Source organism: Rhamphochromis sp. 'chilingali', assembly GCF_963969265.1.
Source record: "Rhamphochromis sp. 'chilingali' genome assembly, chromosome: 9".
NCBI lineage: Eukaryota > Metazoa > Chordata > Actinopteri > Cichliformes > Cichlidae > Rhamphochromis > Rhamphochromis sp. 'chilingali'.
This window is the reverse complement of record NC_137936.1, coordinates 16,372,371-16,395,887: the sequence shown is the minus strand read 5'-3', so window position 1 is coordinate 16,395,887 and position 23,517 is coordinate 16,372,371. Positions and strand designations below refer to the sequence as shown.

General features: G+C 39.2%; 1 protein-coding gene across 1 annotated transcript in view; it reads right to left on the bottom strand.

The window, feature by feature from the left end:
* Window positions 1–22,131, bottom strand: part of mapkapk2a (MAPK activated protein kinase 2a) — a 36,500-nt gene extending 14,369 nt beyond the window's left edge. Inside the window, exons 1-2 of the mRNA XM_080892416.1 lie at window positions 21,355–22,131; window positions 1,747–1,886 (exon numbers count right to left, since the gene is read on the bottom strand). Of these exons, the coding sequence (XP_080748542.1) occupies window positions 1,747–1,886; window positions 21,355–21,600 (386 nt within the window). The 5' untranslated portion in view covers window positions 21,601–22,131. The remainder of the gene's footprint in view (window positions 1–1,746; window positions 1,887–21,354) is intronic.
* Window positions 22,132–23,517: the final 1,386 nt, after the last annotated feature.

The following is a 23,517-nucleotide window of genomic DNA, read 5'->3' as shown; positions in this document are numbered from 1 at the left end:
GTGAGAGCCAGAGATTTTCCTTGTTTGAGGTGACCAAATACTTATTTTCCACCCTGATTTACGAATAAATTCTTTACAAATCCTACCATGTGGATTCATGGATTTTTTTTTTCCACATTCTGTCTCTCACGGTTGAAGTGTACCTCTGGTGCAAATTACTGACCTCTGTCATCATTTTAAGTGGGGGAACTTGCACAATCGGTGGCTGACTAAATACTTTTTTGCCCCACTGTATATTGTTTTTTCTTCACAGTTCAGTCTTTTAGGTTATGATCTAATTGTTCTTCAGAAAAAGGTAAGTGCATTCAGAGTGCATCAGGAAGTTACCTTTCTTCCATGATCAGTGAAAGTGGTAAATATGCTTGCCTACTGGTCTGCATGCAGCTAGCTAGCTAGCTAGCCAGCACCAAAGATCCTTATTCAAAGTAATATGCAGAGAATGTATGACTATGTCAAGTGGTTAGATGCTCATTCTGCATGGTCGGGCAGGTCGAGGGGGAAGCAAGTCGACTGGGAAATGCATGGGTTCTTCCACCTGACGATTTTGATTTTGACTCTGAAGGGGAAGCCCCCCCCACCAAAAAAAAAGTATCCAGAGAGTTAACACGTTTTCCAGCTCTTAGCCAGAGCACTATCAAATTCAAATCGAATTACTGCCCTGTTGCAGTCTTCTGAAAAGCTACAGTAAAACCCATCAATACCTGTTTGTTTGTCTGTGTGCACCAAGTTCAACAGTTTCTTGTACACTTGTGCATACAATGACGATCATCTAATCTTAGCTGGCATCATGCTTGCATCTTTAGCAGTAATAACATAATTTTCTGCATGACTCCAGTCTTACAGAAAACAATTCAGTATGATATTGAGGAACACATTGTTGTTGAGGAACATCTTTACAAGGTTGCTTCAGTTCATTGAGGTTTGTGGGTATTGTGTTTATGCACAGTTCTCTTAAGGTAAAGCCAACGCATTTCAATCATGCAGAGGTCCTAACTTTCACTGGGACGTTGCAACACTATTTTCCTCCCAAGAGTTTCTGCTGTAGATTTGCTACGATACGTGGGGTCATTTTTTTCTTGCATGACTCAATTTGGGCAAATGGTCACACATTTGGGTGCCACAGTAGCATGGTGGTGACTCTATGTCTTAACTTAAATCTGAGCAGGTTTATTTTAATATAAAATGATACAACTGAGAAACAGTTTGTGCAAAAGAACTCAGGCAAGTAATTTTGCAACAGTACATTTTTAAAAGGACAGTGACGACAGAGAAATGGGATATTTAGCTACTATAAACAAAACTGAAGGCAGACACACAAGGATCAACTGAATGTGGCAGCAGTAAAGGCTTGGGAAAGAATCTGAAGGGAAACATAGCATTTAGTCATGGCCATGAGTTCTAAACTTAAAGAACGAGAAAAAGCATTACTAAAATCCAATTAATTACAATGAACCTCAAATTCAGAATTTTACTAGTTTGTTCATTGAGTCTGACTTTTTTGATAATGTATACAAATTGCTGTGTATCAAACTGTCAGTGGAACAATTCTGACTGATTCAAAATCTACTTGGACAGTGTACAGAGTCAAATCTGTAAAGCCTGTGTCACTGTCTAATTACTTATAGACCCAATTGCACATTTTCAGTGTGTGTGTGTGTGTGTGTGTGTGTGTGTGTGTGTGTGTGTGTGTGTGTGTGTGTGTGTGTTGGGGGGGGGGGGGCGCGCACCCCAAAACTGTATACTCACCATTCCATAACAATAAGCAGACACTTTTTGCCCTGATAGAGGTTCTCATAAACATCGATGATACGCACAATGTGGTCACAAGGTGATGCCCTCCAGTGAAGCTCCACTTCCCTGCGGGCTTTGGCACAATCCTGTAGCATCTGAGTAGAACAACAAAGAGGGACATTGAGGTTAATAACAATAAGAATAACAATGAGAAATTAACAGGCTTTAGGAAGAAACTGGAGTCCATGTTATATTAAAATTATCAGGTGTATATTAAAGTTTGTTTGTTTTTTTAAATTGGAGTAGAGAATAAAAAGTTTGAATTTGCAGACCAACTGAATGCCTCCAATTCACATCAATACCAACCATTAAGAGTGCAGTGCTGCCATCAGGTGACAAAAATCATGAACCATTCCATTTTCCATTCATGTGAAAGTGGCACCCTCTGTTGGTTACACCTGGTCAATGCACCATTCAACATTATAAGCCATTGAAACAATATACAGTAAATGCAATGGACTGGAATCTATAACATACCTAGGCGTCTCATTCAACCAGTAATACACAATCATGCAATGCCTTTAACTCTACCTAAGCACTTTGCCTAACATTCAAAGACACTCCGATGGATTCATGGAGGGCAACTCGGGATTCAGTAAAATGCCCAAGGATAGTTCAACACATGGACAGGAGGAGCTAGGGATCAATCAACTGACCTTGGTAGACGACATGCACATTCAGCTGGTATGTAATATTCTGTTTATTCTATTATTCAATACTGCTACATTATGATCACATGTAATTAAACTTAGCAAAGAGTGTAAATGTAAGTTAAAGGAAAGGGTCAGGGTGTTATGACCCTGCCCATTGTAAATAACACATTAAAACGCCTACGAGATTGACACAGGAAACCAGCCGATTCTGTTACACTAGTAAAAATAGTTCCTTAGACAAATAAGGACCTGAAGGTCTAAAATATAAGCTCCTGCCTTTCTTAAATAGCAAATAAAGGAAAATAGATTAATATACCAAGCAGGAAAACATAAACTACACTTTTCAAAATGTCTCTAGAGAATTGTTTGTTTTTTTAACTCAGTTGCACTGCTGATAGAAGTGCATGACTACATGTTTTTATTTACAAATTTAATTAAAAGACAATTAATGTAGCCCCACAACCTTAAAATATCTTTGTCAGCCCACAGAAAGAATTCTGCCATGTAGCTTAGCCAATGAGCCGCCGTCTGTTTATTTTGTTGTGTATTACATTCCAGCTCTCTCTCCCACCCCCCCCCCCCCCCACACACACACACACACACACAGAGTTTAGTTCCAGCTGGAGTGTCCAGTCTGTTGGCTGAGCATCATTACATTTACATACATGATAACCTCGTTCCCTTGAAATACCAGGAAAACAAGAAATTAAGCAAAGTGTTAAAAAACAGTTTCAGTCATATCATCTATACCCTACCTTTATAAAGCATTCTGTCCTTATCATACAATGAAAGTAAATTCTTATTTGCCTTATGTACAAACTTTCTTCAACCTTTAGTCAGACCATCAGTAACATCAGTCTAAATAATGTTTTCTCTGGATTGGAGTTCAAAAACAGCATTAGTATTAAATGCTTCCGACCCAAATCAGTAATAGCTCTGAGTTAGATTTTTCAACAAATCACCACCTAAGGGTACATTTAAAAAACACAATTTTAACATGACAAAATACACTTAACCATGTACAGGCTATTAGACTAATGTCAGTGACAGTGCTGCATCAGATGATCTGGCCTCCATAATTGTCTAACTTAACCCAAACTGAGACGGTTAGGTTGAACTGGAGTATGCTGACCACATGAGGGAACCACCTAAAGAAATTCCAGGCAACTATCATGAAGCTGGCCAAGAGAATGCTAAGTATGCACGAGCTTGTTATCAGTATAAGGGGGAGATGTGCGAGGAATTGAAAATTCCACTTTTCCACTACACTTTTTGACTTCCTACCCATATCCAAATGCTTTGTTTTGTTTTAATGTCACCACTGCTTTCCAGTGGGAAAACAGGGAAAAACAAAAGAGTCAATGTGTCAAAACCTTTCACTGGAATGTCCCTGCATGGTACAAAACACATGGATTGTTAAGGTGAGAATCAAATGTCTTAGGGCTCACTGACCATTAAAAAGTGACAGTGTTACCCAGGAGGAGTATGGTGTGATGTATGAGTCCACTTTATGTCAACACTGAACTCACAGGACAGTTCAACCACCCTTTGCAACAGAACAAACAAGGGTGGGTCTTACTTCCTTCGTCAAAAAAGGAACAAGTCTATGGATACACACAGGCATGAAGGGAACAGAAGCTTCTGTGACATAACAGTTGATATTTTGTGCACATCTTGTGAATCAATTAAAAAAATGGATTTTGAAAATTAAAAATCCACGGTGCAGCGTGGCACATTATTACATGTCCTTCATCCTGACAGCAGGCTGTACAATCTACACATTTGAAATATAAAAAAAAAAAAATTAATGAAATACAAAAAATAAAAAGTAGCTCACTGCTGGTTTACTTCACTTGTGAGAGACTATGCATAATAACACGACCGTCACAGGAGGAAGAGATCCACTGTATCAGAATTAGTCAGCAGCCAGTTTCTACCTGGAGTCTGGGAAGGCGGGAACAATAGGTAATATAAACTACAAACATACCCCAGCTCCTAGATACAAATAAAATGGAACAAACAAACATACGCAAAAAAACAGCCCAATACCTTAAACACATAAAACAAGGACATATACACATATATGCTCCCCATTCAGTATATAAAATTACTATAGACCATTTTATAATACATCTCGCATATTTAACAAATTAGTGTTGCTGTCTTGTCTTTGTGTCTGTTCATGTAGGCATTTGTAGAGTGAATGATTTTGGGTATGCAACCTTCAAAGGCAGGCTTACAAAAACAGTACACAGCCAGACGGTGACGATGCTATGCGTAGGTCAAATGCTGTTGAAAGCAGAGTTCAGTACAAAGGGGAAGAGGTGCAAAAAAAAAAAAAAAAGAGAAAAAAAAAAAAAGAGATAAAAGATCAAAAAAAGCAGCCTAAAACACAGACAGCTGCTGCAGTAGACAGACCAAACCAACTCCCTTAGTTCAGTACATTCTGTGATTCAATTAATTACCGAATACACTGTAATATCTCTCTGGACAGAACAAGTACAATAACAAAGTGTGAGTTACACTGGGAACACGTTAGTGCACCAGCTGTTTTCCATCAGTAAGAGTATGCTAATGGAGTAGGCCTTAAACACTGCAATAGTTATTTACATGAAATGTGTTCATTTTAAACTCTAAAACACTAAACATTTTAAATATCGGTCACAACCTGGGACTCACCCTGTAAGGGGAAACAACAAAACAGTCCGATATTGTGGCAATGTTTTTAAATTTGGTATTATTTATTAATTATTTCTAGATATTAGCCCTCTGGTCTTTTGTCCACCCTCACTAATAATAGTTAACACTAGAAAGAGAGCAAGAGTTACAGTTTTTGTGACTGAGAATGACTGAATTATTGTTACACTGACTATTATACTACTACTACTACTACTACTACTACTACTACTACTACTACTACTACTACTACTATTATTATTATTATTATTATTATTATTATTATTATCATCATCATCATCATCATTATCTTATCATCATTATTATCATCATTATTATTATTATTATTATGTTGTCCAATTGTAAAAGCACAATTTAATTAAAGACTGGTGTGCATGCATGTACTGGAAACAAAACTATTGTATGAAACACTCACACCACATCTTTAAGTATATGGGCACAGATGAACATGCTCCTGTCACCTTTCAGCTGATGCATTACTGCATTGCAACCCCCCTCCAATCTGCTGGTAGCCCTTTGAGACCGAAGCTTGTGGAGAGAAGGAGGGATATGTGGAAGACAGATGGACACACAATACACTTCCTTTAGCCGGCACAAAAGCTCCCCTGCCCAGAGCAGGACAGTGGGAGGTGGGATGGGGTTACGCTAAAGGAAGTAACCATCCTCCACCTGCTATTCCTGAGCCAAGGAAAAGCCCAGGGCTGATTAGAGTGAGACCAGAGGGTGGTAGGGAAGTGAAATTCAGTGGAGAGGCGATAGGTTAAGCTAGGCTCAATTAGAAAAACAAAAAAGGGTTAAACAACACTGTAGCAGTAGACTTGCTTCTGTATGTGACTTTTTCCTTTTGTGGGCTCAGTGAAGCACCAAACATGTTTGTGTGTTAATAGGACATGATCTGATTAAAGACATCTGTTAAGTCTCAAAATACAATCACATCTGTTGTTGTGTGTCTGCACACTTTCATGAAATCATGTTTTGCACATCTATGTAATTAGATTCGTACATCTGTACGTTTACTAACATTTCAATAAGCAGTCTCCAATACTCCTGTTTAATACAGATACAAAGGCGTACAATTTTGCAGTCAGTACAATAAAAAGTTCATTTCTTCAGCTAAATACAAACAGAATTTTATAGAGTGACTGCATGTCAAGACAAAGCAAAGATCCAAATTCACCCTGCACAGTGCAAATTAGACATCCATGGGTGAATACTGTTTGTAGTTGGGTGAAATGTTTGTACATGGAGAGATATACAAAGGTAAGAGTAAGGTGGGCTAATTGAGAGCGAAAACAAAGGCCTCAAATTCCCAGTGAGTTCTATAGGTCTGTCACTCTGAGCTAGAAAACACATAAAAAAATAATAATGCAGCTTGTTCATGCGTAGCCCTGTGACGGACAGACAATCTGTCCAAGATGTGCTCTGCCTCTGGTCCTGTGACAGCTGGTTAAAGCTAACATTTGCACAGAACATACTGTTTGTGGCAAGTAAACACAGTTTTCAACTGTGGCACTTGAGGTGAGAATTTGTTTAATTTAAAAAACTAAATCTACGTTTTGAATGTCTCACCAGTGACCAAACAGCACTGTGAAGTTCTGTCAATAATAATGACTGTGAACCTAGCAGGACAGATGGCTTAAAGCATTTCAATTCATGAAAAAAAACAAGTGGCTTGTTAAAAGAAGGAAATGAGACAGGACTATGTCTCTATGACAAAAAACACCAAGTTGTCTCACTTCCCAATATAGACTGGAAGATGGAGGGTTTTTTTTTTTTGTTTGTTTTTTAAAATAGAAGCAGCTGAGTTGGGACAGATGAAAACCGTTTCAGGCAGTGGATGGAATTATTATAGAAGTGAAATAGTGAAATAGAGACTAATGACATTTAGCAACATTTTGACTATAACCCTTCCTTTTAGCTAGCCTCAGTACCGCCTCCCTTTGGCCACCCTGTGATTCATTGTGTAAATCCCCACCTGCACTTGTGGCTTTACTATATAAATACAAGCAAAGTGGCGTGTTATCAAGTGCTTTCAAATGACAGCAGGCCAACAATGTGACCAGTTCCCGGTTAGTCACAGGTGTGAGTGTGTGAGAGTGTTTTCAGACAGACAAACTAAGATGTTTAGCAGGACAAGTTCCCAGAACAGTTAAGCTATAAGGAAGTTCCACTCTTTTGCATATTAAGGATCCTTAAGAGTTCAGCAGTTTTATTTTGTTTCACAATTTCAAAATAAAGTTGCACAACAGCAACTTTTGCTTTTAAATGACTATAACTAGCTTCAAATCTGTGAATTACTAGAGTGTTGTGTCACAACTGACACAAAAGCAACAGATCTATGTGATATGTTGCATGAATGAACTCTGAGCAAGAGAAACCACTCACTTCCCGTTACTGTTAACACCATTCAGCACTATTTAACCATGCTGCTTCCATATTAGGAACTGATCATAAGACCCGAGCAGAAAATAATACATGAAGAAAGAACAAAAAAGTGAGGATGAATACATAAAATATGCCTAATTATGTTACATGAAAAAACTAAGAACTTGCAAGTACACAGAAACAGGGGCTAATTTAGTTTCACAAAGTACTGCATCAACTTGGAAATTACTCTGTCACATCTACAGTTGCCTACCTACATCTGGGACCATCTTTCACAACCACAATACCACATCCTTCCAAAAGCACTTCCCTCCACAGAAAGAGATGCAAGAAAAAGACATGGTCAGTATGTGTGGGTGGTTTCAGTTGAAATTTAGTTATTTATTCACAGGGGCCACATTCACAAAGAAGAGATGCACCATACCTCATTTATCTACTAGTCAAGCAACATCTACATCTTTGGGTGGTTACTACACTCGATCACAGACAACATAACTGATTAAATCATATTAGGCCAAAGAAGCTTAAACCCCTGAGATGTTTATGAGGCTTGAGCTAATCTCTTTGTTTGTGGCAAATGTCAAACACATTTTTGGGGGTAAATATGCCACCATTTTGACAGCAATAAAGATTTAAATAATGCTATGATACAGATCCCACTTGTCACTGAGCCTGTGACCTTCAGACTAAACACAAAACAAGCACAAAGAGTAGACAATGGTCTTTCTTCTTAACCTCCTGGCGTCCACATATGTGGAGATCACATTTTGGGTTGTCTAGACCAAAATGCCAATAACTAGTGAGTAACAAAACCCCAAAGGGTTTTGTTTCAGCGTCATACCTATGATCTGCGTCATTGTAGCTACTGACTGAATAAGTAAACAGTTGGCTCTCTGCCCACAGATAAAAGGTACATATACACACTGAGTTATAACATCAAGTCAGTTCATTTTATTCTTGCTGTCCAGACATTCCCCTTTTCCTTTCACTCTTTAAAAATGAAAAACATTACTGTCTTTCAGTTTCACACTACCTTCAAAGCAGAGTTTCAGTGGATCAATGTGCCTGTTAGCGAAATTATGTGTTCTAAGAGTGAAAAACATTTTTAGCCAGAAGTTTGGTACATCTGGTATCTGATGGCAAAATGAAAAGAATACTTTTAGAGATTTAAGGATTAAATTATTGAGTAATACATTCTGTTTAACTCACTTTCCACAGCAAATCAGTGATGACTAAATGTATGCTGAAAGCAGGGGGATTTCAATCTTGCTTAAGCAGGTAATCAGATGCATAATGGAAGTAGCTCATCATCAAGCAATGAAAAGAGAGAGAGGAGATGGCAAACTCATAGGGGAAAATCATAAGGGTAGAGAAATAACTCAAAGGAGACCAAAAGAGAACCTCTTCCTTCCTCCCCGTCCTTCCTTTTCCTGCCATCTCATGATTAACGGGTGAGCAGTTTTTCCTCCATCAGTGATAATACTTAATCAGACCCCTTACCAGCATAAAGTCACAAGAAATTATGATGTTAGACTTTTTGTTAGCCGTTTCAAAAAACACTACTTTTAAAGCACCATTTAGACAGGTTTCCTCTGCTCTGTAGTCCAAGTGAAATTGTGGAAATGCAAACCACAAAAACACACATTTAAACTGCCTAAGATCACCACTTCCTCTTTTCTTAAACAGACCTTGACAGGTGTTTACTTCACTTGAATAAGTCAAGCATTTTTTTTCCTTTTTACCTCAGAAGGGACAACTGTTGGAACAACTCTGAAAATGTGACCAGAGGATTTAGTTTCTCTGTCTACTGTCATTTTCACACAATGTCAAGAGAATCAGTTTGGGATATTGCTCAAAGTTGCTATTTCTGATGCAGAAAGAGGAAGCTCGCCTCTCACTACAAGAAATACTGCAATACACAGACGATGTCCAAGTGACAGTTACCTGCACTACTCACACATTGCCACATCACGCTGACTTCATACTAGGAAGCTGACAATTTAGAGACAGAAAGCATTAGGAATAAAATTCAGTTCATGTGGAAAGTGCTTAAACACCTTAAAAATGCACAGTACAGGGAGTTCCTTTCCAGATACGAACAAACTTCAGAGGGATATCTTCTTTTGAAAACATACTGTTAATTTCACATTTGTGGGTCAACATTATGCGAACATCCTAGTCTAGTGAAAATACTTGACTACAGCAAGATGACTGCTTTCTTCCAAAACAGAAAATATAGTTATAATAATATATGATAGACCCACACAGAATAAATAAATTATAAAAGCCATTGGTGATGTATTAATTCCAGAAATCGCTACAGTTTCCAAAATATCTCTGCTCATTCTAAGCCCATATAGTCTAGAAGGCCTAAAGCCCTCTCAGCCTTGTTCTGCATTCCCTTTTATGGTTTTGTTAGTTTGTTAGTGTTCATCTAACATCATTTATTTGTCTTTATTTAAATAATATACAAACTGCAGCCAACTACAATCACATAACACTAAAGTATGTCACTAAAATAACCCTTCTGTCAACCAAACAGGCTTCACTGTAAACTTCACTTCCAGCTGGAACACAGTTCAGTCATAATGTATAACAAGCCTATATAAACAGGCACAATCCTCTGTGATCTAAAAAATAAATGTACCCGGCTAGATCCTACAGGTTTAAACCTCTAAAGTGCCTGCTGTATTCAACCTCTTTAGTTACTGTGAAGACACCACTGAAATTGCACAGCAAGGAGTCCTGACACTGAAGTCCATTTTTTACCACACATTAGAGAAAGAGAAAAAAAATGATAGCAGTAAAACTGAAAAACTGTGTAGCATTCTGGCATCAAGCAAGTCTAATGAATGCCTTATCCCATTAGGACTGTATGGAGGCATTTCATTTTCTTATCTGTGTCATCTAACAACTTCACAAATAAAACCCTTTGTGTTTCGATTAAAATGTGACGTTGAATTTAAGCGCTTCCAATAACCTGCTTGCTTGTCAGCATTAAAATGCAGGCATTGTAAGACAACACCTGCAATGCTTCACACCTTGTAAGGGTTCGCCTGTGTTACGACACTTTAAAGATAAACCAATTCGTGCCCGTTTTACGGTACAGCAGATGCATCCATTAGGTATTTGCCTATGGAGAGGTACTGTCAATGTATACAAACATGGGGGCAAATACCAGTTGGCTAAAAAGTGGGCCGAAATAGGGAAGGGTACAACAGGCTTCTCCTATTCCAGTGACCTCCAGAACGAAGCCTGTTGCTTCCATCAACAAACAAAATTTCAATTTGATAAGCAAAGACAGTGACTGCAGTGGACACAATTCATAGTTTTTAAACACTTGTTCTCACTTCTCTTTTTATGCTATAATTCGCCCTTTTCAACACCACAAGCACAAGTAGCCTGCGGACCCGGTTGCACCACATATTTTGAACACTGCCTCCAAGAAACGCTCAAACAAGGACACACAACACTGTCTCCCACAAAAGTTAAGAAGTCAAAGCTAGTGTTTCTGTGTGACAAACTATATTAAGCACAATACATCAGAAGGTTGCAACTGACTATTTAAGGGACTCTAGGGCTGCACGATTAATCGTTAGAAAAATCGCGATATCGATTCATAGTTATGTGCGATCTCATTTCCAAATGACAACGATTTTTAAAAAAAGACGACCACGATTGTACCGCATTTTGATCCGGGACGTAATCTGCATGAAAACAAGCGCTCACTCTTCCTGCTCAACAAATGACAAGGGCGGAGCCTTATACCACGTGATACAGAAGCTGGCTGCTAAAATTAGCAGGGAAAAAACAACGGAGAGCACGTCAGGGATGACGAGAAAGTGACAGGAGAAAATCAGTCCCGGTCAACCACCCAAGCATCAATAACGGGAACCTTATACAGCGCTTCCCTATACCCGTCGAACTCCCGCAGGCACAAAGAAATTACAGAGGCTATTACTTATCACCTGACCAAAGATATGGCTCCCATCAACACTGTACAAAACAAGGGATTTAGGAAAATGATCAACACCCTAGACAAACGCTACACAGTGCCGTCCCACAACTATTTTTCTATTGTTGCACCACCTGCTCTATACACGCAGTGTCGAGCAACGGTGGAGACGGAATTTCAAGCAGTACAACATTTTGCGGCAACAACAAAACGTGAGACATTTGTTGTTTTTATGTTTATTCATTGTTTTTATGTTCAGTCTCAACTGTTACGAAGTTGATGTGCAGTTAATAAGTGCAATAAATATTTATACTGGAAAAGAAAATCGTGAGAGAATCGTGATCTCAATTCTAAGCCAAAAAAATCGTGATTCTCATTTTATGCAAAATAGTGCAGCCCTAAGGGACTCCACTTCTTTATCACAGTATCTCTTGCATGCACAGCTGAATAATCATGACTTTTTCATCTGTATTATTACCATAAAACCTGGTTCAAGAAAACATTTTACAAGGTGACGCCACTGTGGGAGATGTCGGCAGAGTCCTGAGGGTGGGGGTGGTGGTTGGGGCTAGGTATCGTCCCTAATTTCTATAATCAATTTGACTCCGATTCACAGGGTCCCGATTCAATTCGTTTCCATTCCATTTTGATCCAGTCAGAAATATTATAATTATGATAATTTATCAGTACATATCCACATTTTTATATCTATGTATAAAAACAAAGCTGACACTTGTGAGACTTCATCAGAGGTGTAAGCATCACAGCAGATGCAAAGATTATATGACCGCCTTAAAGATATTCTGCAGTAGATCAAAAACGCAAGAAAACCATGAATCAACATGTGAAAATTACCCGATACGGCTGAAGTGAAGCAGAGCAAAGTTACAGAGGTTTTATTAGAGGCGCAGCTAAGAGTTTTGCAATTTGGCGTAATTTTCAAAAAAATTTGGCTTCTACCAGTCGGAGGTCATTTTTGAGAAGAAAAAACACAAAAATCAGCAGCCGACAGTGCTGTACACAACAGTTGACTGGTGCGTAATAAGCAAGCGAATAATGCAGAAAACAGATTTGAGATGGGAAACGGTTCTTGTACACAGAGAGAGAGAGAGAGAGAGAGAGCAGTGCAGGAAGTTTGATTTTATCGTGCTGGAAGCAGAAAGCAAAAGTAACAGGGAATTAATGACGATGTTTATCAAACATGAAACCTAGATTTGATCTTTTGCTGCTGGTTCAGTGAATTTTGGTGTAAGACTGACAAAACCTGCAGCTTCACAATCTGTGACATCTCGGCTTTCAGCTCCTGTGTAGGGTGAACGATCCGCGCTTTGTGTTTACGTCTTCGTGCGGAATCCGTTTACCTGCGCTCATTTGCCGTTTTAGCTGTTCGGCAGTTGTTGAAATAGTTTTGTGAGCTTTAAACTGAGATTCTGGCGTTTCTGAAAAAATACATTTATATTTAAAAATCGATTCAGGATTTAATGAATCGATATTGCTTTATTCAATTCAAAATCGATTAGAATTGGAAAATCAATTTTTTTTAAACCAACTCCTAGTGGGGGCTCAGGGAAGTCTTATGGAAGAAATAAAAAGTAGCCTTTTACAATAATTATTACTGTTTGAGTCTATGAAATTAGACAGGCAGCTAACAAAGCCATCTGTCCAGATGCTAAAACATAAGAATATTTATGTGGAAGCATATTTATGTTGTCATTCAAACAGTGTACAAAGATTAGGTAAAATCTTCACTAACTTTCCTGTAGCTGTGATACATAAACAGCAAATCCCCCCAACTTCTGTCTCCGGTTAGGAGAGAGAACAAGTGTTCTGTGCAAACGTTATCTTTCATCACTGCTATTTGTTCTTCCATTTTAGGGGCTTCTTTGCAGCAACATGTCTTCTAATCCAATTTTTCAATTGCATTTTATCAGTGAGGTCCTAACAACAGTTTTGACTTTGTACTATCAACAATATAATATTAATTAAGCCATCTGTCACTTTCTGCAGCTATTTCTGGCAAATATTTTTAAATATACAAGTTCATATCAGGGGAAGGACTGCTTTGCTGATGGAAATTCGGGGTTGGCAACATGACCAAAAAGGGAAAATCTACATGGCACCCCATATCTTAGGTTATGAGCCGCAAAGTGCTGCCAGTTGTAATGTGCCTTGGCAGAGATTTTGTAGGTCTCTGAAACTAATACATATTCCCCCATTTGGCGTTTTGATGATGGTGTACAGTACTGTTGAATATGCAACTCCAAAATTTCCAATAGGACTTCAGTTGGGTTGAGATCTAGTGTCTGACAATGTAATTTTCATCAACCACTTAGTGACTCCCCACCTTGTGCATTGTCGCCCTCGGAGGGACTCAAATCAGGATGAAAATATTTCATTGTAAGATAAAAGTGATTCCTCAGAAACTCTTTGTACTGATGTGCACCAACACCTAAAATTATAAGGCTGCGAGGTCACCTGAATTTAGGAGACAAGTGTTCAGATTTTATAACTTCAGTCATTTTAGTGAACCTAATGTGTGCAGTTAAGAAATTTGTTGTGTTGTGATTAAAAGGATAAAAATGATCCACTGTTGACAGCCTCTTGGACACGATCTCGAGTCTGACGATAACAAACGCTAAAGAAAAACCCCATATTGGCCCCTAAAAAGTTGATTGCATTAGCAGATGCAGTATGACTTAGGCGCTGTGGATGTGCATGGACAATGGGGTAGTGGTAGATGCAAAAGACAGGGTTTATTATTGCCCGGTAATAAACACACCCATACCACACCATAATTACTAAGAGCTAACCCCTCCCACGTGAACCAGTCTAAAATTAAATGACCCTACCACCCACCTTCAAACCAAAACTGTTGCTCCACATGATTACACTCAGACGTCAACAACCTTTACAGCTGGCATATCAAATGAGATGTGATAATACTGCGTGCCATAAAACATTCTCAATGTAGCGGCAGTAAAAAGAAAAAGAGATAAAAAACATCTAAAAAGGATGCATTCAAGCCACTATATCCAACAGAAGAAAAAGACATCTAAATAGTCAGCTTGTACACAGTAACAAAAAAGAAAAACACCAAACTGCAGCATCTTTGTCATTCAAGCAATCACATGACCCAACCTCCCTTAAGTTTTGCATAAGGTCCATGTTTTTCAATCGGGCATTTACAGCATTGAACACAGTAACAAAATAGCAAAATTTCCCAGCACCTAGACCAGAATAATGAACACTCAGGACTGAAGGAATCGGGCAAAGTAAATTATAGCGCATGCAGGTAGGAGGAGGAGGGGGGGGGGGGGGGGGGGATTCCTTTTGGCGTCTTATGTGTATCAACTTCACTTAGTTCAGACTTGTATATTTAGTTGGAGAGATGCCACAAAACAGGGTTTGCTCAGTGTGATTCATTTTAGATTCAGACAACTCTCAACACAGGAATGCTTGAAGATTCAAAACAATTATATTAATGTGCAATAATGGCAACTACTCAACTTCACCAAGTGACCAGAGTCAGGAGATGCAGCAGCAGTTGCTTTATTTATTATACCTCATATTGGATTAGGATCATAGTCACAGTTTGAGAATTACAATTTTAGGGTTTTTTGAAGTGTTATGGAAACAATATTCTTATTCTTACAATTTTATCTTATTCTTATATTGTTTCTAGGTGAAACACGGTTCTGGAACCTGTCTTTGGGAGCTCGGGGTGCCATGTTTAAAGGATCCCTGAGTGGACTGTCCTGAACGCCCTGATTCACAGAAACTTGGATGAAGCGTTAGTGTTAAGCAAACAATTTCTCATTTCAAGTCATTTAAACTGATACCTACTTCTAAACCCAACCCAGCAGTTAATTTTCTGCAAGGCAGACAGTGTTCAGGAGTCTGCCTGTACCTCTGGATCAGTTTACTTACTAGACCAGGGGTATTAAACTAAAATTTGAGGAGGTCCAGTTGGAGAAAATCTTCTCAAGCAGAGGTCCGGGACATCATAATGTCTAACTTACGTTATGATTGTGATAGAGAAGCAACCTTTTTTTTTTTTTTTTTTTTTTTTTTTTTTATATCTGAACGTATGAACAATAGACTGTCAATGAAAATACAAGTTAAAACATTTCAACAAAATTTATTGTTAACACTGAAACACACAGTAGGCCTACATTAGAAATAGGGCTGCTGTTTAAAATGAATTAGAGAAAATAAATAAAATGGCTAAATTGTGCATCTTAAAACAAAGTGCTTAATTTCAGAAAAAAAAAGTTTCCCTTTTTCTTTACATTTTACATCTCGACTAAACAGTCTCAATACATTTTCAACAGATAACCTCAAAACATTTTAACAATTTTACAGTTTCTCTTTCTTTCCCCCTTATATTCCACGTCCCAACTTTCTGTTGTTCAGTGAGAGAACTGAGCTTTAGTTCGCTCTACTAGGATTTTAAATCTGGGCTGGAATGGTGTCAGGGCCATTCTCATACACATGTGTAGGTGCTCATTGGTGATCCTGGAACGATATTTAGTTTTTATTATGTTCATTTTGGAGAAAGCTGCCTCACAGCTGTATGTGGAGCCAAACATGGCAGGTTCAGTTCTTCCAAACTGCTCTTTCAGGGCCACATCTGCTTGGAGATCAATTAGTTGCATTTGAAGAGGCCCAGCATTTGCCCACTTGAAGTGCTGTGTGACTTCCTTTGAGAACCCTCTGACATCAGTGATGGCAAATGGGTTCTTTATGAACATGGTGAGCTGCTGTCCAAAGCTGAAGCTATCAAAACGTTTGCTGAAGTTTTCAATCAGCTTATCAACAAAGTCAACAAAAGAGGACACATCTCTCTGTCCCTGAACCTGTTCCTTCACTGTTGGGAAGTGTGCATAGTCTCCTTGCAGGTCTTCTTTGAACACTTCAAGTTTCCTCTGAAAGCAGCGGACAGCTGTCATCAGTTCACAAATTGAATTGTCCTTGCCCTGCAGCTTCAAATTCAGTTCATTCAGGTGTGAAGTGATATCAACCAAAAAGGCCACAATATCCATGTTTTTCCCATCATTTAAAAAGAGAGAAAAGTTTGTTGCTTTTTGACTTTCCAGCTCTTCCAAGAAAGCTGCTACTTCACTTCTGATGGACCAAAATCGCTCCAATGCCCTGCCTTTGCTAAGCCATCTCACATTGTTGTGAAGCAGAAGATCATCAGCGTGTGCATCAACTTCTCTGAGAAATTCCCTGAGCATGCGATGCTGACAAGAAGAAGATGCCCTGAGAAAATTAATCATTTTCATCATTGTTTTCATCACCTCAGCATACTCGTCTGACAGGGTGGAGCATAACACTGACTGATGAATAATGCAATGATAAGAGATTAGCTCGGGATTGTCCTCTTTCATTCTTGCTACAGCTCCTTTCTCTCTCCCCATCATAGCAGGGGCTCCATCTGTGGTTATTGAAACCACTTGGTTTGGCTCTATTCCTCGCTTTGTTAACATTTCCTTAATGGCCAGGTAAATATCCTCTCCTCTTGTAGTGCTGTGAAGGGAAGTTACACCTAGCAGGTCTTCACAGAACTCTTTCTTATCATTGTTGAAGAACCTTACATAAACTAACAGCTGAGCATTGTCAGACACATCAGTGGACTCATCTACAGCCAAGCCTACACATGGTGTCTTATGAATAGCTTCTTCCAGCTGGGATAGCACATCCTGAGCTAATAATTCACTTCTCTTTGTGGCTGTTGATGCTGACATAGGTATTTGCTTTATTTTGTCATGAAGCTCTTCTTTTTGTTTACCCTCAAGTAATGTTTCTGCTACTGCACTCATGTACTCTTTGACAACACCTGCATCTGCAAAGGGCTTTTTGTGTTGACCTAAAATCCAAGCAACTCTGAGGGAACATTCATGAGCACGTTGTTGGGCGGTGAAAGAACTGGTTAAGATCCTTGTGGACTGATCATATTGGGCTCTGAGACTGCAAATTTTCTGGGACCTGAGTTCAGACTTGGGTGGGTATGATTGTTCAAAAGCTTTGTGCTTTGTCTCATAGTGGCGTTTGACATTGCCACTTTTAATCAGTGCCACCGTTTCTGAACATATGAGACACACTGGTTTGCTGCTTGCGGCCGGAAGAATGAACATATATGCGTCAGTCCATTCAGTCTTGAAAGTTCTATTTTCGGTGTCTACTTTTCTCTTTTTTGAAAGCGCCATAGTTGTTTTACCTCTTGTGACTCCCGCTCACGTCTTGTCTCACTGTATCGTTAATCGTCTCGCTTGTCATTCACCTCTCACCATGTCTTTCCTCTGTCTGTCTGTGTCTGCACTCAGAGTTGCGATCGCCTTCAATGCGCAGATGTGATTGGCTAAGTAGTGTCACGTGGGTGGCGTAACTCGCACACAATTGGTTAGTATGTTCCCTGGTCTAATACAGCATGTTCCCTGGTCTAATACAATGTAAGGTTACTGCTTAAAATTGAATCGCCCCGTCAAAATTAAATATAATTTAATATTTTGTTAACTATAGGTCCGGGTCCATATAGGATGGCGACTGGGTCCGGACTCGGACCCCGGTCCGCCTGTTAGTGACCCCTGTACTAGACTGATGACAACCTGGGCTGCTGTGTAAAGAAAAAAGGAATATTTTTGCATGAACCACATTCTACACTTTGCTAGCATTTGTGAACAAACAGAGGGGCTAGTCATTAATGCATCCAATTTAACAAGTATCTGTCACCTTAACTAAACAAAGTTGGTAAAAAAAAAAAAAAGCTCCTTTGCCATCTAATGGGGTGTTCCAGTGTTAGAGACTATGAATAGTCTGTAGTGGCTTAATGGATTGATTCAGGAGTTTATTGCTCAGGGTTGAGTCCATTTCTCAGTTGAGGGGTGTGACCAGATGGAAGTCTAAGATCCTTACAGTTGCAAAGAAATTTTTCAGTAACAGCATTTAATAAAGATTTGTTAAAAATGCTGGTAAATACCTCTGCTAGTTTGGTATTTGGTATTCTAATGTCAGAATTAAGGATGTCAGAATTAGTTGAACCACATCTAGTGATGTGTCAAAACATGTCATTAAGGATACAGGAGAGGTATTCAGATACTGTCTCTAAAGGGCAAGGACCTAATGTAAAAAAGCAGTTAGAGATTCAAAGATGTTATGACCCCAATGGCCACTAACCTGGGCTGCAGCTCTGACAGACAGATGCCACCCCCTTTCTGTCTGTTAATTTTTCTTTGAAGGGAAGTTGCAAACAAGCAAGGGGAAAAGTAAACAGATGACAGCCGGCTAGCATGGCTGTCACCCCCCCCAAAAAAAGAAGTGGCCGTTTGTCAGGGTGTGAATGCTAGGATAAAAGAAGGCCACTGCTGCTGCTAGCACTGCTACGTTTGGTTAGCTAAATTCTACGAACACTGATGTTGTTTTTTGTGTAGCCATTTCCCTTGTTGCTAGGTTTCAAAAAAATTGTGGTTTTGATTTTTTGTGAAGGAGCTGCTCTCATGATTCACTGAGTGACAACAATAACTGGCCAATCAGTGGCATGGAGTCTGTTGACCTCACATTTTTGGATTATTTCAGATCACTTGGAACCTTGGCCAAGTAGGTATCTGGTGCCAGGTACTACCACATACTGGAAAACCCTACAAAATGGAGTTGAGTCGAGCCAAGCAGGTACTAGGCACTAGTGGAAAAGGTCTATTAGTCGCCAGAAACATCCCTAGTTTTGGTACTGAGGAAATTAAGAAAATAGATTTATTATTACAACATAAAATTATTTTACAATGATGTAAACAAAATTATTTCATTACCGATTCCCAAGTCTCCCTCTCACAGCCTGTCATTTATCCCTCTTAAGCAATTATCTTATAAGGCAGATGTGCAAAATATCTTTCAGTTTTGGATCATTTTAACTGACACCGGAAATGGATTTAATTATATTCATATTCCAAGATGTTATGTTAACCTAACCACTGCTTTGTCACTACTTTTCTAGAAAGTTTACACTAAAATGAATTACTCACTTATGAGACAGAATCTAGCTAACACTAGTTAGTTACCAGCTGCAGTTCATATATCTTTTCTTTACTTCTTTTGAGAAAGAATTTATATATATGTGGTCTGAAACTGATGGAAAATTGACAATATTTGCAAATGTGATTTTACCCTCCAGGACACATTCAGTCACAACCTAATAAGACTAAGATTTAATAAAAGAATGACCCAATATATTAAATCATACTTGGAGAAAAGTTCTCTACTCCCTCAGCCTTAAGCGCTCAAAAATCCTGGAAACAAATTAAGAAGTACAGAATTTCAGCCCACTTCTGTGTAATCTGTGGACCTTTAGCTTGGAAATTTTTTCACAGGGTGAACATAAAACTGATTTTTAATCGAGTGGCACCCATTTTACATGAATTACTGAGCAACTGCAACAATAATCATGGGAGCCTTTTGCCAACTTCCTTTCAGCTTTGCACTTCTATTGGATATTAAATACTGCTTTACTAGAAATGTTTTACACTTCACTGTGAACTGAGTCCACTTCCACTTTAAAAACGACAACTATATTCACATAAAAGGCAACTATAGTTTTACATGCAGCGCTATCAATGTATAAGGCCCCTGCTCACACAAAACAGCTGAGAAGACAATTGAAAAGGCCTGAAAGTTCAACATGACTTTCTAAGTTTATACTTGTTACAAGTGTTTTAACAACAAACAAAAACATGGCTGATTGACGGTTGCGTGGGAGCTTGTGTGAATTTGCTGTTTAACACACACACACACACACACACACACACACCTGTTTTTTCAGGTTTTAGATTTGTATTTTTCGTTTTGTCTTTCCCTGACTCATTCACTTGTAGAAGATTTTGTGCAACAGTTATGTATGCTGACAATCTTAAGATTACACTCTCTATCATAATGATGGGGGGGAAGCCTTCAGTGATATTTAGCCTCACTGGATAACATTTCAGTTACTTGTGTGTTTATAACTGTTGTGACGTTTGTCCTTTATCAATCATTGACCAATACAGAAAATGATCTCTTAAGAGGTAGATCCTGATACTGCAGTGTCACTTTACAGCCACAACCCTAACAACCACCAGCCCCAACCCATACGTATGACATTCTTACCTTGTTACTCTACGTGGTGAAAGTGGGTGACAAATAAAACAATGACAATGTGAAATCAAAAAAAAAAAACCAACCCAAAAAAAAAAAAAAAAAAACGCACACAACTGAGAAAAAGCTTTAACATCACATAGCAACCTCCAGTCACAAGAAGCAGCACTGCACACTTGAACTAGAGATACCTGTTGTGTATCAATTCATTATTTGCTTATAAGTTACTCTAGGTTCACTGTGCACCAGCTTATTATGATGAAGTTACATGTTCTAATAATAGGAGTTAAAAATCACCCGTTGGACAACATCGGGACATGTTTTAGGGTAAGAAATTATTGCCAAAGGTGATCAAAAATTTAATTCGTGGATACACTTTTACCAACATTGCCACATCAATGAAAAGGAAGACAAAAAAAACCCAGAAATTTGGTGCTCTGTAAAATGTAAGCACGCTGAAAGTCGAATTTCCTGAAAGTTTGAGGTCTTGATATGTTTTATCTAAACAGCAGGCTGCTAGCTAAATTTAATACTTTGCAGGACAACAAACAAGGAGAAATATGCCTAAATAATAAGTCTAAAAATGACACTGTGGGATAAAAATGAACTGCTCTGATTGACTCTGTTTGCCTATTAAAGCGTCCAGTGGTGTAGAATTGAACTTTAAAAGTCTTCATTGCAAAATAGTGACCACTGCATGAACTCATAGCTGGACAAAATTGTGTTGCTTTCATTACAGATATGACCTACCTTTAGGGCATACTTGTCGCCAGTGCTCTTCTGTACTATTTCGAGCACTTTTCCATTGATTCCCAACCCCAACACCTGGCTGGTCACCTTGTATTCGTCAGTGATTGCGTTCTTCCTGATCTGTAAGGTGGGTCTGGGCTGGAAGGAGTGGAACTGGCCCGAAGGGTTCTGTTGCCCGGCTGGGTTCTGCTGCCCCGCCGGGTTGGGAAACAGTGGTTGGTTCTGTGAGTTTGATAGCATGTTCATAGTTCGGGGCTGAGAGGTAAGCAGCCTCCCCTCAACAATACTGTTCTCAATACAGAGACCGAGTCTTCCTGAGTTAGCTGGCCTCTGACAAACTGCTCACCGCGTCGCGTCCAGGCCCGAGGAAAATCTGGCAGTAGTTCTAACGATACGGGTTCACAAAGTCGCTCGGTTAGCCGGTAAAAAGCCAAGTTAGCTAGCTAGCTATTAGCATCGTAGCTCGAGTCTTTTCTGTGATTCTCAGCTAACAACTCAGCTATCGGTTAGCTTATCCATCTCCGGTGGTGTCCGCCGTCCACCGGTTTCCTCAAAGAAAGCTTCAGGAACTTTTCTAAAACATCCTCTAAGGCGGCAACAGTGGCAGAGTTTTTTTTCCAGTCGATACCGTGAAACCTCTCGAGGGAAGTAAAAACAAAAATAACAGAAACACTTCACGAAAGACAGGCAACACAGGGAGAAAAAACTCCGATAGCAATAGCACGACAAACACACTTCACTTTCCAACGGACAGACACCCAGCAGGTTTAGCTTCTGACGTCATATGGCCGGGGCTTTTTTTCGGCGCTTAAAGGAGAAGTGCGCCAGAGGAAACGACTGGATTCATACAACAGACTGGAGCGTCGGCCAGGAGAGGGCACACGCACAGGCGTTTACAAGAACAGAGACTTACTTTGCCAAAAGATAATCTAAGAGTAGCCTGCATTTTTATTGTGCGTTTCCTGTGTGACAGTATGAAGCGTTACGCAGGTTTTAATTGCCAGTCTTTCAGGCAAGAGACCCCCCCTCCAGAGTTTATTAGCAGTCTAACAGGGACGAAAATAGACACACTAATCTCTGACCAGAAGGACCAAAGTGCTATAGGTGACCTCAGCGCTAGAGCTTTTGTGCCTTTAAGTCTGCTGTTCCTACTTTCACATTGATTTGTTTTGAGAAAGGTACGATATTGGCGAATTAGAACCCAGATCTGCATGAAAGTATTGAAGTTACAGAGCAACCAGGATTGTACACACACATACATACACACACACACACACACACACACACACACACCTTGCTTTGTCTTTTTTCTGTATGTATGTCAAAGGGCAGCAATATATAAAATATTTTCCATGCAACTACTAATATTGTGACTGTCAAAAAATGAAACCTTATTAATTAGCCTAAAAGCAGCATTGAATGCTAACAATAGCCTGTGCAATCACTTTAATACCTATCATTTTTACATTCTAGTTATTAAATGAAAACTTCCTCAAGGATATAAAATTTCCACTTTCAACACAAGATACAGATATAACATGGTGTTTTGGTCCGTACGTTTTAATTAAACTGTGGTACCTTTACAGTAGGCTGTCTCTGAGCCTAAATCACTGCAGCATTGTTGCATTTCAGAGGGATACATTGTGTTGCTAATCTGCAAGGGAATAAGACAGCACAATAACTGTGGAAAAGAAATGATTACAAAAAATGTTAGGATAGGGGAAGGCTTATGGTAACCAGCATGACTGAGGAGGAAACTGAGCAGATGGGCCTCTGCAGGTCAGTCTGTGTAGGTTCTCAGTTGTCCATGTCAAGGTAGTCTTAACAGCTTTTTTTTTTAAAAAGGAAGCTGGACTTCTTTAAGTTAGTGGAAACATCATCTAAGAGGCTGGAGAGACCTATGTCTTGAAACCCTAGTACAGTTGACCCAAGCTGTACATCACTTAAAGGAGAAAGGTCACTCTTTGAGGATGAGAATGTCCACATTTTAGACCAAGAAGACAGATGGTTTGAAAGAGGAATGCAGGAGGTCATTTATGTCCACTGTGAACAGCCATTGGTGAACAGGAGTGGTGGCTTACAACACCAGCTATCAGCCACCTACAATGCAGTTTTGATATCCCCTCCCTGGCGCTTTAACCCTCCCTCACACCTTGCCTCAGG